At 33.3% G+C, this 16,824-nt stretch overlaps 1 protein-coding gene across 1 annotated transcript in view; it reads right to left on the bottom strand.

Moving 5' to 3' along the window:
- Positions 1–5,846: 5,846 nt before the first annotated feature.
- The window catches only part of LOC149806612 (succinyl-CoA:3-ketoacid coenzyme A transferase 1, mitochondrial-like), a 101,953-nt gene continuing 90,975 nt past the window's right edge, over positions 5,847–16,824 (bottom strand). Inside the window, exons 13-15 of the mRNA XM_089955616.1 lie at positions 16,106–16,186; positions 9,555–9,656; positions 5,847–6,676 (exon numbers count right to left, since the gene is read on the bottom strand). Coding sequence (XP_089811742.1) covers positions 6,629–6,676; positions 9,555–9,656; positions 16,106–16,186 — 231 coding nt within the window. The 3' untranslated portion in view covers positions 5,847–6,628. The remainder of the gene's footprint in view (positions 6,677–9,554; positions 9,657–16,105; positions 16,187–16,824) is intronic.

Raw genomic sequence — 16,824 nt, 5'->3', positions numbered from 1 at the left:
AGATGAGTTCATCAACAACCTGTATTAACTTCATTGCAATTAAATTATCTCAAAATACATTACTGATAAAGTGAGAACCTAACATTTAGACTCCTATATTTAGTGGAGACCTCAACAGTCATGTAATTTTAATTTCTAAGATGACGCAGCTCTTTCATATCACATAGTTCATATTTTCTACAATGCCGGCATGTAGAGTGCAGCCTTCCATAACCATGCAGATATCATCTCATGCCAATTTGGATTCTTGCGATGGGATGCAAAGTTTCAAGAACAGTGTGGATTTGAATGGAATGAATACGCACTGTGTGACTAAAATGGTTATCATTCTGTAATGTTGGACCAAACATGGAAATTCCACAAGAGCAGCTTGACAGAAAGAAATAGGATTAATTGAAAGTCAATAGTAGATTATAATTGGGCTTATACAAGTGCCAATGGGAAATACTGACTTAAGGAAACTGTTCTTGTTTGTTGGTATTCACTGCTACTTCAACAAAAGGGAATGCAAGAGAACTGAACTAACTACATGAACAATTTCAAAGCTGGAAAGTGTAAAAAAAAAAAAGGACAATTAGAGCAGGACAATTCAAATCAAAGTGGGAAGGAATACCATATCCTTAATAAATTACCTAAAAATTACTCATGCCAGAACATCCCACATGGTACAAGTGATCTCTCTACAAGTGTACTTAGTGTTCTCTATCCTGGTTTATGGCATGCCTTACAAGAACAAGATAGCTGTTTTTGTACATATGATTTTTCATCTTTTGCAGGTAAAATAGCCAATATTTGGCCAAAATCAACTATGTTTCCATAACTTATTTTGTTGCATGCATTCCAATCTAGGAGGTAACAGCACATACATAAAGGCATCAGGTAACACAAGTCTATATCTATCATAGCTATAGTTATCGAAAGTCCCCATCCAAAGCCAACTTGTGCTATTTTCTAAAGATTTCATACATTTTATTCTTAAAGACCTTTCAATATTTGACCAAAACTGTTCAGCACACATTTGTTTTCCTACATCAAACTAGTATAGTTCATAAATGCCGCCCACATGTATGCGTTTCTATGGATACACTGTGAGGCTATTCTTTCCTTTAGGTATCACGGTACCAATTGTTTTTCCATATACCTCAATGCTAATGTTTTGTGAAATAAATATACTTTCTGTCCTACTTGGGCATGCATGTCACACACTGTCATATAGAACAATGCTAGATTGTCAATTTGACAATGACATAACCAGGTACTCCATTGCATTTAAGAGAGATAACTCTACTGGAACTAGACAGGGGTAAAAGTTATCTAGTCACAACAAGCACATTTTCAACCATGTGTACCATATTTTAAAAAAATCATAAAAAATACAAAATATGATCTAGATAGAAATTAACACAAACTCACATGTTGCCAAGAGGCTCAATATTTTTTTAAGCCAAACAGAAAGTACAACTCTTACATAATGCACCAATCACAGCTAGTGTTGTTCTTTAATTCTGAATACAATGTTCCATACACCTTAAGCTCCGCCCACCTGGACTTGCGCAATTGGTACCGTTATACCTATAGCAAACCTTAATTTTTCCAATAATCTGTGAAATAGTTCGGGACTGTATAAGTAACAAATATACTTAGTCTCACTTGTGAAAAACAATTTGATGAGGTACTAGCCTATGTCTTATATGAATATGTATAAAAATGTCATTGAGCTGTTTGAACTATTGTTTTCACACTTTTGCTTCACCATCAAAATCATCTTTTGAAATAAAATTAATTCTTTCAACTATGAGTTGTATCTTATTCATATCAGCACTTACTGATCTTCACATAGGTGATATGGGATATATCACATTATGTCATATTATGTAATAACTAGGTCAAAGGTCAATGTACCAAATAGTATGTACCTGTCCTACTTCAAAATGTACAATTCACCTAAAAGAAAGGAATTTATATTTGTTTGGTAGGTGCAGAACTTAACATCAGAGACCGGTGGACATGACCCAATCTTATTATAAAGTATAAGCTTTGACCACTTTACACTATCTGCAGATACAAGAGGTCACTAACCACCAGTCCTCACACAAAGGTCCACCTACCCATCCTCTTTGTAACACAAATAATAAGCTTTCCTCCTTTGTAATGTGAATAAAATTGTTTCAATAAGCCAATCACTCACCAAATATAGTAAATCACAGCTTATAAGTGGTTATGTTGGATTGGGGGGTGAAATTAGGGGAATAAAATACAGAAAAATGCCAAATATAAACACTAAGTATAGCACATCAAATGGAGTTAAAAACAGGAGGAAAGTGTTTATCTAAAAGGGAGAGGTAGCTTATGATAAAGGAATTAAAGGAGGCAAAATCAGCAATGCGAGAAATGAGAAGTGAAAGTTTGATGACCTTACCTTGGACAAATATATGGGGCAGGGCCCAACAGGTCCAAGGACAGCCCAAAGGCAACTGTGCTATAACATCCCTTACAGATACCCAAATTTCAAGTGAAGTTGTGTTCATTTCCATCTAATATAAAAGGGTGAATAATTTAGATAATATAGATACATATAAAGTATATTTCTTCTACATGAGAATTTAATAATAATTGGCATAAGATAGAGAGAAACTTATCTCAGATCCAAGCAGAGCATACCTTATCAGTTTTTAAACTTGTAAACTTTACTGTGAGAAATTATTAAATTGCTTCTACTTACATTTGCATCAAGATTGAGAGCTAATATAATACTTCACAAATCTTCTCTTTATTTTCATAACCAGTCACTGAAAATGTCAGATTTTATTTCCTTGAAATGTTATGACTGGTGTAAGGGAGATAACTGAATGATATACATAAGGTCTGGTAACCTCTAATACAGTATCCATGTAATATAGATGAGTTCATCAACAACCTGTATTAACTTCATTGCAATTAAATTATCTCAAAATACATTACTGATAAAGTGAGAACCTAACATTTAGACTCCTATATTTAGTGGAGACCTCAACAGTCATGTAATTTTAATTTCTAAGATGACGCAGCTCTTTCATATCACATAGTTCATATTTTCTACAATGCCGGCATGTAGAGTGCAGCCTTCCATAACCATGCAGATATCATCTCATGCCAATTTGGATTCTTGCGATGGGATGCAAAGTTTCAAGAACAGTGTGGATTTGAATGGAATGAATACGCACTGTGTGACTAAAATGGTTATCATTCTGTAATGTTGGACCAAACATGGAAATTCCACAAGAGCAGCTTGACAGAAAGAAATAGGATTAATTGAAAGTCAATAGTAGATTATAATTGGGCTTATACAAGTGCCAATGGGAAATACTGACTTAAGGAAACTGTTCTTGTTTGTTGGTATTCACTGCTACTTCAACAAAAGGGAATGCAAGAGAACTGAACTAACTACATGAACAATTTCAAAGCTGGAAAGTGTAAAAAAAAAAAAGGACAATTAGAGCAGGACAATTCAAATCAAAGTGGGAAGGAATACCATATCCTTAATAAATTACCTAAAAATTACTCATGCCAGAACATCCCACATGGTACAAGTGATCTCTCTACAAGTGTACTTAGTGTTCTCTATCCTGGTTTATGGCATGCCTTACAAGAACAAGATAGCTGTTTTTGTACATATGATTTTTCATCTTTTGCAGGTAAAATAGCCAATATTTGGCCAAAATCAACTATGTTTCCATAACTTATTTTGTTGCATGCATTCCAATCTAGGAGGTAACAGCACATACATAAAGGCATCAGGTAACACAAGTCTATATCTATCATAGCTATAGTTATCGAAAGTCCCCATCCAAAGCCAACTTGTGCTATTTTCTAAAGATTTCATACATTTTATTCTTAAAGACCTTTCAATATTTGACCAAAACTGTTCAGCACACATTTGTTTTCCTACATCAAACTAGTATAGTTCATAAATGCCGCCCACATGTATGCGTTTCTATGGATACACTGTGAGGCTATTCTTTCCTTTAGGTATCACGGTACCAATTGTTTTTCCATATACCTCAATGCTAATGTTTTGTGAAATAAATATACTTTCTGTCCTACTTGGGCATGCATGTCACACACTGTCATATAGAACAATGCTAGATTGTCAATTTGACAATGACATAACCAGGTACTCCATTGCATTTAAGAGAGATAACTCTACTGGAACTAGACAGGGGTAAGAGTTATCTAGTCACAACAAGCACATTTTCAACCATGTGTACCACATTTTAAAAAAATCATAAAAAATACAAAATATGATCTAGATAGAAATTAACACAAACTCACATGTTGCCAAGAGGCTCAACATTTTTTTAAGCCAAACAGAAAGTACAACTCTTACATAATGCACCAATCACAGCTAGTGTTGTTCTTTAATTCTGAATACAATGTTCCATACACCTTAAGTTCCGCCCACCTGGACTTGCGCAATTGGTACCGTTATACCTCAACCAGCATGTTTGAGATGCTGACTTAAACACAAACTACTCAACCACCATGTTTGAGATACTGACCTAAACACAAACTCTCAACCACCACGTTTGAGATACTGACCTAATATACACAAAATACTCTGCCATCATGTTTGAGATACTGACCTAAACATAAACTGCTCAATCTGTGTCTGAGAAAGACAAAATGATGAACCAGTGTCTGAAAAAACTGACCTAATTCAAAATGGCCCAAAGACAAAATGCTCAATCACTGTCTGAGAAACTGACTTGAAGACAAAATGCTCAATCACTGTCTGAGAAACTGACTTGAAGACAAAATGCTCAAACCTGTATCTCAAACATTGACATAAAGACAAAACTGGAAAGACATGTACTAATGCTTGTGCCTTTACCACATTTGTGGTGAAATGTAGAAAAGTGGATGTAATAAATGATACAAAGCTTACTTCTAGTAAGCTTTAGTAATCTCCAGTAGCCACTGTAAATATTAGTTAACATGCAAAAAATTAAATTCAGACTAAAGTGACCTAGACAATAAAAGTTTTGTTGTCATTACAGTTTCAGAGCTTAACTTTTATCGAGCACTATGTATCTAGTACTGTGCTCACATATTCAACCACATGCATGCATACCAACCTACCTGCCTATCTACATACATACATACTGTGACAAGGAATAAAAATTCAATAAAAAGAAATAATTTTTAATATCAAAGTACTGGTACTAGAATGGGTTGTTAAATACTAGAGATTCATTTTGGTTTTCTTTTCAAGAAAAACATAGTTACTTGCAAAATCTGCTTTTGAACCTTTATCATTTCAAAGCATAAAAGCCTGATTTAACTAGCTGAAAAGCAACATGCTTTGAGTAACCCTGCAGTGACAACCAGTATTATAAACATAGTTTATGCATCAGTAATGCCTTGATTAGCCACTACAGGTGAGGTCACATAAAATGCAGTCTACTTGTTTGATTCCTACACTCATTCATATGCATATTATACAGTTGTTACCTGTGCCATTCATTAATAAACAAGCCTAAATCTGACAGGGCAGGTGCTTGATTTGGGAATCAACTGCTGTAATCAAGAACCTACTAAGTGACTTTTTGCAGCTCATCAAAGAGATATTTTTATTTTGTCTAGTTATTCAAAGCATTTTGTCAACAACGCTCATTGAGGCTGTACAATATCAAACCAGCAGTTTTCAGTATTCTGTGGTAAACTCACTCCTGTTACATGCAGTTCTAATGCACACAATGCACTGTCATTGTTATAGCACCTAATGTAGTGCCGTTGTTATAATACATAATACAGTGACATTGCTAAAGTGCATAATTGCTGCTGTGTCAATAATGAAGATAAACAGCTGCAAGTTTCATCTTTATTGATTAAAAGTTATTTATCATACATTTGTTGAAACATACTAAATAAGTGGGTAAATTTATATATACTGTTCATATATTATGTAACTGCCCTACCCACTTCTATTAAAGTTGAAAATGCCCACTTCTGAAAAATGCTAGAGGGGGAATTCCCCATCCGCGTGAACATCCTGGAAAAATCACCTTTTCTAATATAGATGCATACAATAATTTAGTTTTAGCATTCAATCATTGAACAGCTGGGTAAGCTGTCTTGGTGTGTACTTGGGCAAGGCATTTTATTCAAACTGCCTCGGCACTAACAATAACATTCTTGTGTTACTGTGCTGTAAAGCACCAAACCAAACCAAGCATGAACAGTGAAAACACATATTTAATCAAAAGTGAAGCATAAAACATGGGTCACAATGACCTACTTTTGTGATACGGTAACTGAAGTAGAATATTTATACTTTTCTTCAATGTGATGAACTAACATGGATCAATTACCGATCAGAACACACAGACTTGTATTTACTTGAAAAACTGTCTGCAAATGTGCAAAACAATTAACATTATTTTATTCATGTTCAATTTGTACAGTGAAGTTTAAGTCGTCATTATAATGAGTGATCAATATGTAAACCCACAGTATTTTATCATTATACTTGTGGGAGGTTTAATTAAATGTACATGGTGGTAAAAGTCTTCATTATAACAAGTGACTGATCTGTATGTAATCTTCAAAGATAAATCAGAATGTTTGGTGACTGCAGTAATCTCCCTTTTCATCCATCTACATTTACTTGTCCCATTGGTTTCAAGTTTGGTGCAACCTTTAAAGAAAGGTAAATACTAATAATTATTAATGAATATATTGTCAAAAGAACACAATTAAATATGAAAATGTATTGCAAACAAAGACACAGTTTACAGAAGTACTAAGCCATTCATTTTTTAAGAGTACACCATACAAAGTGAGAGGCATACTTCACTAATAGTAATAATAATACTAATTTGGCATGGATTATGAAATAATAACAAATGAATTATAAGCCTAAATATTACCCAAGGAAAGAACAGGTTTTACCAATGTATAAAATGTGGCCAACTGTGGATACCAAAAGAGCCAGATTTGCAGGAGCAATAAGTTACATTGGGTCCAAGTCTAGTCCTGCTACCAGTTTTCTTGTGCTAGCTTTCTGCATTGTTTATTGTAAATGATGTTTACTACTGACTCAAGGTGGCAGGGTTAATGTTAACTTTCAAAATGCTACAGAGACTCTCCAAAATATGGCAGATATTGCCAACAATGGATAAAAATAATAACTTGTCTTTGATGACTTGTTATATAATGACAGACGTTGCACACACTAAATCAAGATAACTTGTCTTTGGTGACTTGTGAAATAATGACAGATGTTTCACATACTGAATCAAAATAAAATAACTTCTCTTTGATAAATTATGGAAAATTAGAACCGACTTAAAGTTATGCACAAGAAATTTACATTTTGACAAAGAAAAACTGTCTGTCTGATAAAGTTGTTTTGTCTCATTCATTTGTCCCACTATTGTAATGATAATGAATTTATTTTCATGGGTATGTTATGTATATTTGATTTAATTTATATCTGATTTAATTGTTTGTAGGTTTTAAAATCTTTCCATTTTTTAATTTCATTATATGTCAAAATAATGTAGTTCTGTTAAATAGGAGCTTGAACTTTTTCCAGAAAATAGTTTGACCTTGACTGTTCATTTCTGTAAACACATAAGGCTGACCTGGTTCCTGACCTTAATTCAAACTGAGTAACAGTCATCTCAACAAGATTTTTTAAAATTTATTTTTATTGTGGGAATAATAAGGTTGAGATCGAGGCTGTTTTGGATACCTGACCCTCGACTTGTAAACAGTTTTTAGTGAAGTAAACAGCTTTTATTCTTGGAGTAACATGATTGGTTCTTATCAAGGACATATAGGGGCTACGTAATCATGTGACCCTTATCTATTTTGCATAAAATTAAAGTTTTAAACCATCATTTTAGAGAAATAATATTATTGGGGCTTCTAAACACTGAGAAGTAAAGGTCTTTCTTTTGTTGTGTCATTTTTGGAATTACATTTTAATGTTTATTCAAATTATTTGGATTCAAAAGGATTAATTCATTTCTCTGGAAATATTTTGAGTGCTCATACAGAATTCTTGGACAAAAATATTTATTTAAATTTTATTCTGAAATTCAAACACCTGAAATATTATTGACTGTTGAATAACAAAGGACTGCACACATCAGCTCTCTACTGACTACACTATACATCATCGCATTCCATTTAGGAATTTTCATCAGGACTCAAACTTGAATTCATTAGAACATTTCATTATTAGGACTTTTAACATTTAATTCATGGATTATTTTTGGATTTTTTTTTTGGATTTGATTCTTAAAACTAAGTTCTTATTTTTCTTCATCTTTACAGTATTTTTCCAGGGAAATAAATAATTTGTTAAATTTGTCAAAGCTTGCTGTTTTCGCTCTTTCTTGTGTTGCTGTTTATTCAAGCCTAAAGACATAACAGGTATCAGTCTTTATTATGTTGCAAATGATGAGGAATGGGGTTATTTCATCTTCATATATCCACTGTAGTAGCTTGGTAGTTAGCATACAAGAAATGTGACCGAAAGGATACTGGTTACACTACCATCAGATAAGCCTGGGTTGCGTGTTGTGGCATGTCTTTGGGCAAGGCACTTTGCTTAAGTTGCCTCTCCACCAAATAACCTATCTGTGTTACTGTGACATAAAACACCAAACACCACCACAACTTCAAAAGTTGATTAATGTTCTTTGGGTTTTTAATTGATGGTTTTTAGCTACTACATAAAACTGTCACCCATGGATAAATGTGGATTCAATGTAAATCAGAATTTTGACTTGACAGATTAGAATTTTCAAAGAATTGTGCTGAATTATTCAGTTTATGAAAGAAACAGGTAAATAAAAAGGTTTGCCTAAACAAAATTAACTTTCCATATCGTCTAGAACAAGTAAGCCAAACAAGATTTGCTTGTTGCATTGTATGTAACCAAGTTTTTATATCCTCTAATTTTCATATACTTTCAATTCATATAAGTTATCATTATTTTTGTCTGGTAATTTTGTGTACAGAGAAGTTACTTCTTATCAAATACTTGTAAATTGTAGGTAATTGTGTGTACAGAGAAATTATTTCTTATCAAATACTTGTAAATTGTAGGTAATTGTGTGTACAGAGAAATTATTTCTTATCAAATACTTGTAAATTGTAGGTAATTGTGTGTACAGAGAAGTTACTTCTTATCAAATACTTGTAAATTGTAGGTAATTTTGTGTACAGAGAAGTTACTTCTTATCAAATACTTGTAAATTGTAGGTAATTTTGTGTACAGAGAAGTTACTTCTTGTCAAATACTTGTAAATTGTAGGTAATTTTGTGTACAGAGAAGTTACTTATTATCAAATACTTGTAAGTTGTAGGGAATTGTGTTTACAGAAGTTATTTCTTATCAAATACTTGTAAACTGTAGGTAGTTTTTTGTACAGAGAAGTTATTTTTTATCAAATACTTGTAAATTGTAGGCAATTAATATTAAAATTTATATGCTGACCAATAATAAACAGTAAAAAAATTGCAAAATACAGTATAATGGAACACTGAAATGTGGTACTGACCACAAATTCACAGCCAGTATTTGCCACGACATCCTCAACAGTTGTACCCTCTGCCAGCTCTGTCAGAGTCAGCCCATTCTCATGGTCAACACTGAACACACACTGAAAAAAGAAATCACTCAAACCTGTTAAAGACTGCAGCTGTATAGAGAGAATCTTAGAGTAATAATCAGTTTATTCATTTTACATTAACAAAAAATTAACTATTAATAAATACATGATATAACCCTCAACACATGCTGCTGATATATAAAAGGGCAGAACTTTATGCTCTGAACCCATGACCTTAACCATGATCCAAGGGCAGGAATGCTATGGAAGGTAATGGAAGTATATACGATATTATTCTTCAATCTAAATGTGTAAACTTAATGAACAAAATACCAAACAATAACCATGAAGGTGATCAGGGCCCTCATGTCATGCCCATGATTGAAACATTGTTGTAGAATGTGACCTTGACCTCAATGTCAAAAGGCTAAGCAAGTATGTTGCAGAATGAATTGTCAGTATCATAATGGATTCATCCTATGTATGAACAAAATCCATCAAAGGGTTTATGAAATAAAAGCAAATGAACAAAACCTTAAGCATTAATGCAAATATTCTGAACGGCCTTGACCACAAAGGTCCATGGGACAAACAAGTTTATTACTGAATGAATTTTCTCAGATTCATAATTAAATTCATCCAATGTATGAACAAGATCCACCATCTGAAGCAAATGAAATGAGAGTACATTGAATGGCACATTATATTGTTATGTACATTTGATTTAATTCATATTTAATTTAATTGTTTGTTAGTTTTAATTTTTTAATTCCATTACATGCAATTGTAATGTAATTTTATTTACTGGATTTGACATTTTCCAGAAATTCAGTTCAATTTTTCGTAAACACTAAAAATAGAAAGTTTGTATCTAATTCTGACCTAGCTCCTGACCTTGATTCAGAAATCAGTAAGAGCTGAAGTAAACAACTTTTAATTTTTTTTCTCAAACATTCTTTCTTAGAGTAAATTCATAAAGTGAAATCAAGGTTATACTTGGAATACGTGACAAAAAACATGTATCAATTAGGTATTTCCGGAAGATTGACATGCATCCGGGCATCTTCCACCATAATCAGATTTAATATTGGTGTTCTGAGAAAGAATAATTATTCTTGCCTTAACATTTGAGAAGTCAAAGTGTTTTATATTGTGACCAGTTTGAGCTAAAGTTTTAATTTTTTTTCAAATTATTTGGATTCTATGAGATTATTTTTCTCTGGAAATACTTGTGCTCTAAATTAATTCTTGGACAAGGACAGTTATCAAATTTTACACAGAATTCAAACACTGGAATATTATTTTCTGTGATTCAACAAAGAACTGTTGACACATCAGAACGATGCTGACCAAAGCATATGTCATTGCCTTCCATTTTGGATTTCATCAGGATTCGAACTCAGTTTCATTAGGACTTTTTATTACTAGGACTTCTATTTTTTAATTCTTGGATGATATTTGGAGTTGATTCATTTTTATCTTGTTTATCAAGGGAAATAAATTATTTGTTAAATTTGATAAAGCTTGTTGTCTTCACTTTTTTCTTGTTGCACTTTGTAAGAGCTTAAACGTAACAATATGTCCACCCCTAGTTTATTGGTCCCCTTTGTATTCACTAGTAAGGCATGGTTTACCCAAAAGATTATTGACCAATTGGTCTCAATGACCTAGACCTTTGGTCAAGGTATGTGGTCTTGAACTAACATAATGTGCATAAACCATTATTTTCTTATCAAACCCCAGAATCTATGGGTTTCTTTACTACCCAAACTGCATGCCATCCATAAAGTTTGATCAAAGAACTATAGAACAAAAGTTACTTTACAAAACCAATTTTTCTTTAAGTCACAATCACCCTGACCTTAGGCTTTTTGACGAAATCAATAAGCTTCTTCTATACCTTAAATGCAAAAACCTCTACAAATTTGGGCAAAATTACGTGGCCAATAGCTAAAGTAATTAAGCAAAAACTATGTTATGGGGTCATGGTGACCTTGATCTTTGACCACAACATCAACTGATTTCTTTCTTATGCAACATGTTAATCAACAACTGAAACCATTTTTATTGTCACAGTGACCTTGACCATTAACCCCAAAACTGATGACTTTCTTCTAATCAAAATTTGTAAGCTATTCGCAAAGTCTGCTCCAGGTCTGTGATCTAGAACTAATTTTATTGTGCAGAAACCATTAGTCTTCATCCAGATACAACAGCCCCGACCAATGACCATTTGACCCCAAAATCAATAGGCTTTTATCCTACCCCAAGTACAAACCATGCACAAAGTTTGATTCAAGTTTGTGATGCAGAACTAATGCATGGTAACCATTTTTTTTCTGCTTTAATCAGCAAACTTGACCTTCAATCTTCTGACCCCAAAATAGGGCTTTATTCTCATCCCAAGTGCAAGCCAATCATACTGTGAACTTTAGCCTTGACCTTTTGAATCCCAAATTGATAAGGTTCTTCCTTATCCTAGAAGAAGGTCATCAAAATGTTTGGTAACTATGAATCATGGAGATTTCAAATTATTGTGCATAAATGATACTAGTAACAGACAAATGGATGGAGAGATGAACATTCATAATAACATTAGATGCTCCACCTTATGGCAGGTATAAAAAAAATTGTACTGAAACCACACCATAACATTTGTATGACTGACCCTAACCCCAAGGTCAAAGGGGCAAGTGAACAGACTTCCTTTCAAGTATGAACATAATCCATCAAGGGATTTAGGAAATATGGGCATATGAAAATTCTTTAATCAAAACCTACACAGACATTTTCAGATTGAATCAGGCATGTCATGGAATGAATTGTCCTAGTTCCGTAATGATTTATCATAAATATGATGAAAATCTATCACGGGATTTAGGGAATATATGCAAATTTAAGAAACACTCTGATGATGATGATGTTGGAAATGTGACTGTTATGTCATGCTTTCCAACAAATGTTTATTAGTAGTATCAATATCATTCTAGCTGGTAAGAAGACTACGATAGGAAACGTTTATTTTGAGTGTGTGTGTGTGATCTCGATTTTTAACATAGCTTTAACAATTTTTCAGTCATATCACTACGATGTCTGCAGTGTGGCAGTTTATGGTAATGTTTTGCACTGTCCTGCTGACATTTAACACGATGTCTCACCCAGTCAAATTATCCTGACACCAGGTTGACCAGTCCTAACACTAATCTCTTAATGCTGAGTGCCAAAGAAGGTAGCTATTGGTACCATTTTCATAAGTCTTTGGTATGACTTAGCTGGGGTTCGAACCTGTGACCTCCCACATCCAAGGTGGACAATCTAACCACTAGGGCACCAGAGTGGTGGAAATGTTTATTAGTAGTATCAATATCATTGTAGCTTGTATGAAGACAATCACAGAAAATGTGTTCCTGAAGTTTGGTCAGTAGCATATGATTTTAATATTTATGTTATGATAAACAACTGGCAAATAACCATTTACTCTTTCAAGATACGCTGGTAGGTATAATATATGTATGTACATATTTCTTAACATGGACAATAAAAACATCCCCTTTGAGGTTTCATTGAGGGAAAAAGCTGTCTTTATTTAAAACTGAGCACTCAAATTATATAACAACAACATCTCATTAAGTGACATTGCTCCAGCTATATACACCTCTCCCTTGATAACTCATGCACAGCAGGGTCCAAAAACAGACAACACTATAAGCAAAGGTGTGAGTTACAGAGGAACCTCAGAAAATATAAGTGATGTCATCCCTGCATGACAAGCAAACTGCTTGGGGGAGGACATCTGGGCTATTTAATGGCTAAATACTTGTTTTATAATCATGTTAGTAGTAACTGTCAATAAAGTGCTTTAACTAATAAAGTTGTTTGGTTTTCTTTACAAATTACCTTTATTTTAAGATGACCAACATATGAAAGATTGCTAACATTATTTCAGCTAACTTCAATATTAAATCTGAGCTTATAATTGTTGTCAATTCACAACCAAATAAGATTTCTTTTCTCAAAACCTTGGATATTTATTTCAACAAACAACTGTCCACATTGAAACTTGATTTTTAAAAATGTTCTGTTAGTAAAATATTGATGCTGTGCTTTCATTGCAATTAATAGTGAAACTTCCCATCCTTGAGGAAATCTTAAGATAACTAAAATGACTCTGAAATTCATTTCTCCACAATGAACTGTATCCTGTGATTAAACCTAATGCTTTACTTTCAATCTGGATTCATTTTTCCAGCTGCACAAGAGATGGTTGAGGATGAAAAAATTCTAATTTTTTAGTGCTGTGCATCTTAATTGGGTGTCAATATGCAGTAAATGGCCCGGCATAATAAAAAAAAGTACCAATGCACAATACATGATTAATGAAAAGGTGTTCAACATATTTAGCCCATGTATTTGACCCAAGGGTAGGAGTTATAAAATCCAAGAGGTCATTGTGCGATTATGTTATATTAAAAACTGTAATTCTTCACCCCAGGGTCACATCCAGAGGGTAGGATAATGAGAAAGGTTTTTTTGTTATGATATTGCATTCCAAACATGAAGTACCATACAGGGTTACAGAATTGTAAATTGTGACAAATATCTGACCGCAATATTATCAATGTTGACCCCATGGCCCCACCCAGGGGCAAAAGTGGTACTGAACGAAGGAGAGTATGCAATAATATTATATTCCTGAAACAAACTGAATTGGAAAAGGGTTTTTAACCCACAGCCCCCCTCCCCCCAAAAAACCCCATTGTGCTAGGTGCTGTAACCTTAGGGACTTTAAAAAATGCATGAAGGTAAGATTGTATGTATTACATAACAGTGTACTTCAATTATATTAAATAGATCACAGTAATATAAAACAAATTGTCTTAAGATGTGTCTAGAGTAGTGCTTAATCTATTATAGGATTAAATGATCATGGTTGGGTATTTATCTATGTGTAAATTTTAACTAATCACTCACAAAGTAAATTCAGTCCAAAGGACTTTACATTAACTTTGTGAGTGATTAGGTAACAATTCACACTTTGATACATACCCAACCATAATAACTTAATCTTTATAATTCCAATTTTCTTCCTTTATGTAATCATATCAACAGATGTCATCAACAAAGCATTTACTTTCAGGTAGCTAAAATGTTTCATTCATTAGTGTCTTCTCTGTACCAGAATACACAGCGCCATCTTTGCTAGCCAAAAGTCAACTCTTCATATAGTATTATAAAGTAGAGTGTACAAGTGGCCATGCCAGTTCAATGGAAGTTGGTATGGTCATTTTTAAACTTGTTTCTGGTTGTTGTTGTTTAGATAAGGCTATTTCTTTTTTTCAATACTACACTTATATATGGCATGTATTGTTTTCGATATGTTCTTCTTACTTTCTATGCATTAAAATTTTTCAAATGCAAATTTGTGTCCATCCCTTCCTCATCATATGACTCCGACCTTTAATATGAGCTTGTGGAAAATATTGTTTTTGCGAAAAGCAATAGTTTCTGAAGATTGGCTTGTAAAGCCTGATATGCTTTCATTTGGCAAAAGGGGTGGGTGTTGGAGTGCAGTAAGGTCTGTGCAGTACATTGTTTTAACTTAAAATGGGCAATTTTAATCTTGGGATTGTGAATTTTCATTGAAAATCATTGAGGTGAGTGGATGGGGGCTTGTTAATACTATAGTGCAAAGCATTGGTATAAAGGTTCACATAAAGTGACTTAGAAACAGGGAACCAAAAGTAGTCCAAAGAATTTACGCATGTGTACAAAATTCCAGATCAGTATCATGTGACCATTTATATCCAAAATGTCTCTGAGTTGTACCTAATCCTACTATGACATAACTCAGTCATAGAATTCTCCTGCCATTTCAAAACAATATGAATTTCTGATAATTGTAACATGTCCGATTCTCCTGCCATTTGAAAACAATATGAATTTCTGATATGTTTAACTTGTCTGATTCTCCTGCCATTTCAAAACAATAATAATTTCTGATATGTTTAACATGTCTGATTCTCATTCCATTTCAAAACAATATGAATTTCTGATATGTATAACATGTCTGATTCTCCTGCCATTTCAAAACAATATGAATTTCTGATATGTATAACATGTCCGATTTTCATGCCATTTCAAAACAATATGAATTTCTGATATGTATAACATGTCTGATTCTCATACTATTTCAAATCTTTGTCAAAAAGAGGGCAATAAATCATTGATAATGTAAATAATACAAACTTTAGAGCTACTGTGCTAAATGGACAATCTGATACCAAGCACGGAACAATCAGGTTTCTTGTCTTTGAATCAATTTTCATTCTTGTTATTGCGAACTTGACCTTTTATTTCTCTGACCCATAGCTATTACCAGGCAAACTAGTTAACACCTGTATTAAGACCTGCTATACTGTCAATTTCTAAAATAAAAGTCAGCATGTTCCATGCTCAGCAAAATAACAGAATCTTCTCTGGGTGTAAAAAGTGAGGATTACCTTTTCTGTGATAATCATGTCCACACATTTTGGACCTGTCAAAGGCAATGTACAGCTGTCCATAATCTTGGGCTTGCCTCCCTGTGAATGAGATTTTAATATACAATTAGAAAACACAAGTTTTAATGACATGTAACATCTGATTATGGAGTTAAATGCAGTACACATATTCTTTGAAATCCTGATCATTTATTGCTCTTTAAAATAGGCATGAAAATATGTTGGTACTTTTTAATCTATTTCCAAAATACCTGCAAATATCTGTTCATCACTTCCAGATATAAAATTTTCTTTGATGGTTTTTATTTGTTGACTGGTTGCCCATCTACATTATTTAATATGGCATCAATTGGCACATGGCCTGAATATAGAAATAGTTGGGGTTAGGTAATGAATGACTCTGACCTATACTATTTTCTATCGTCTTTCAGTTTAACACTGTCTAGATAAAAAAAAGCCCATGAATCAATGTGTAACATTTCTTATCTCACTTGTATTCACTGTACTTCAAACACATTGTCAACGTAACTCAAAAGTGTCATAATGTCATATTCAAAAGTGAATTGACTTTTTTATGAGACAGCATGTCAAACCAACACATTAGCTGGATGGTGGGAAATGTAATCATATACTCACATTAGAAATGAAAGTTACCTTTCGTTACTGTGTGAAAGGTATCTGAAATCTTTAATTTTTATTTATCTGTTGAAAAAAGTTAA

This window comes from Sinohyriopsis cumingii, chromosome 1, assembly GCF_028554795.1.
Source record: "Sinohyriopsis cumingii isolate HCF-2022 chromosome 1, ASM2855479v2, whole genome shotgun sequence".
NCBI lineage: Eukaryota > Metazoa > Mollusca > Bivalvia > Unionida > Unionidae > Sinohyriopsis > Sinohyriopsis cumingii.
This window is presented reverse-complemented; position numbering and strand designations above follow the sequence as displayed.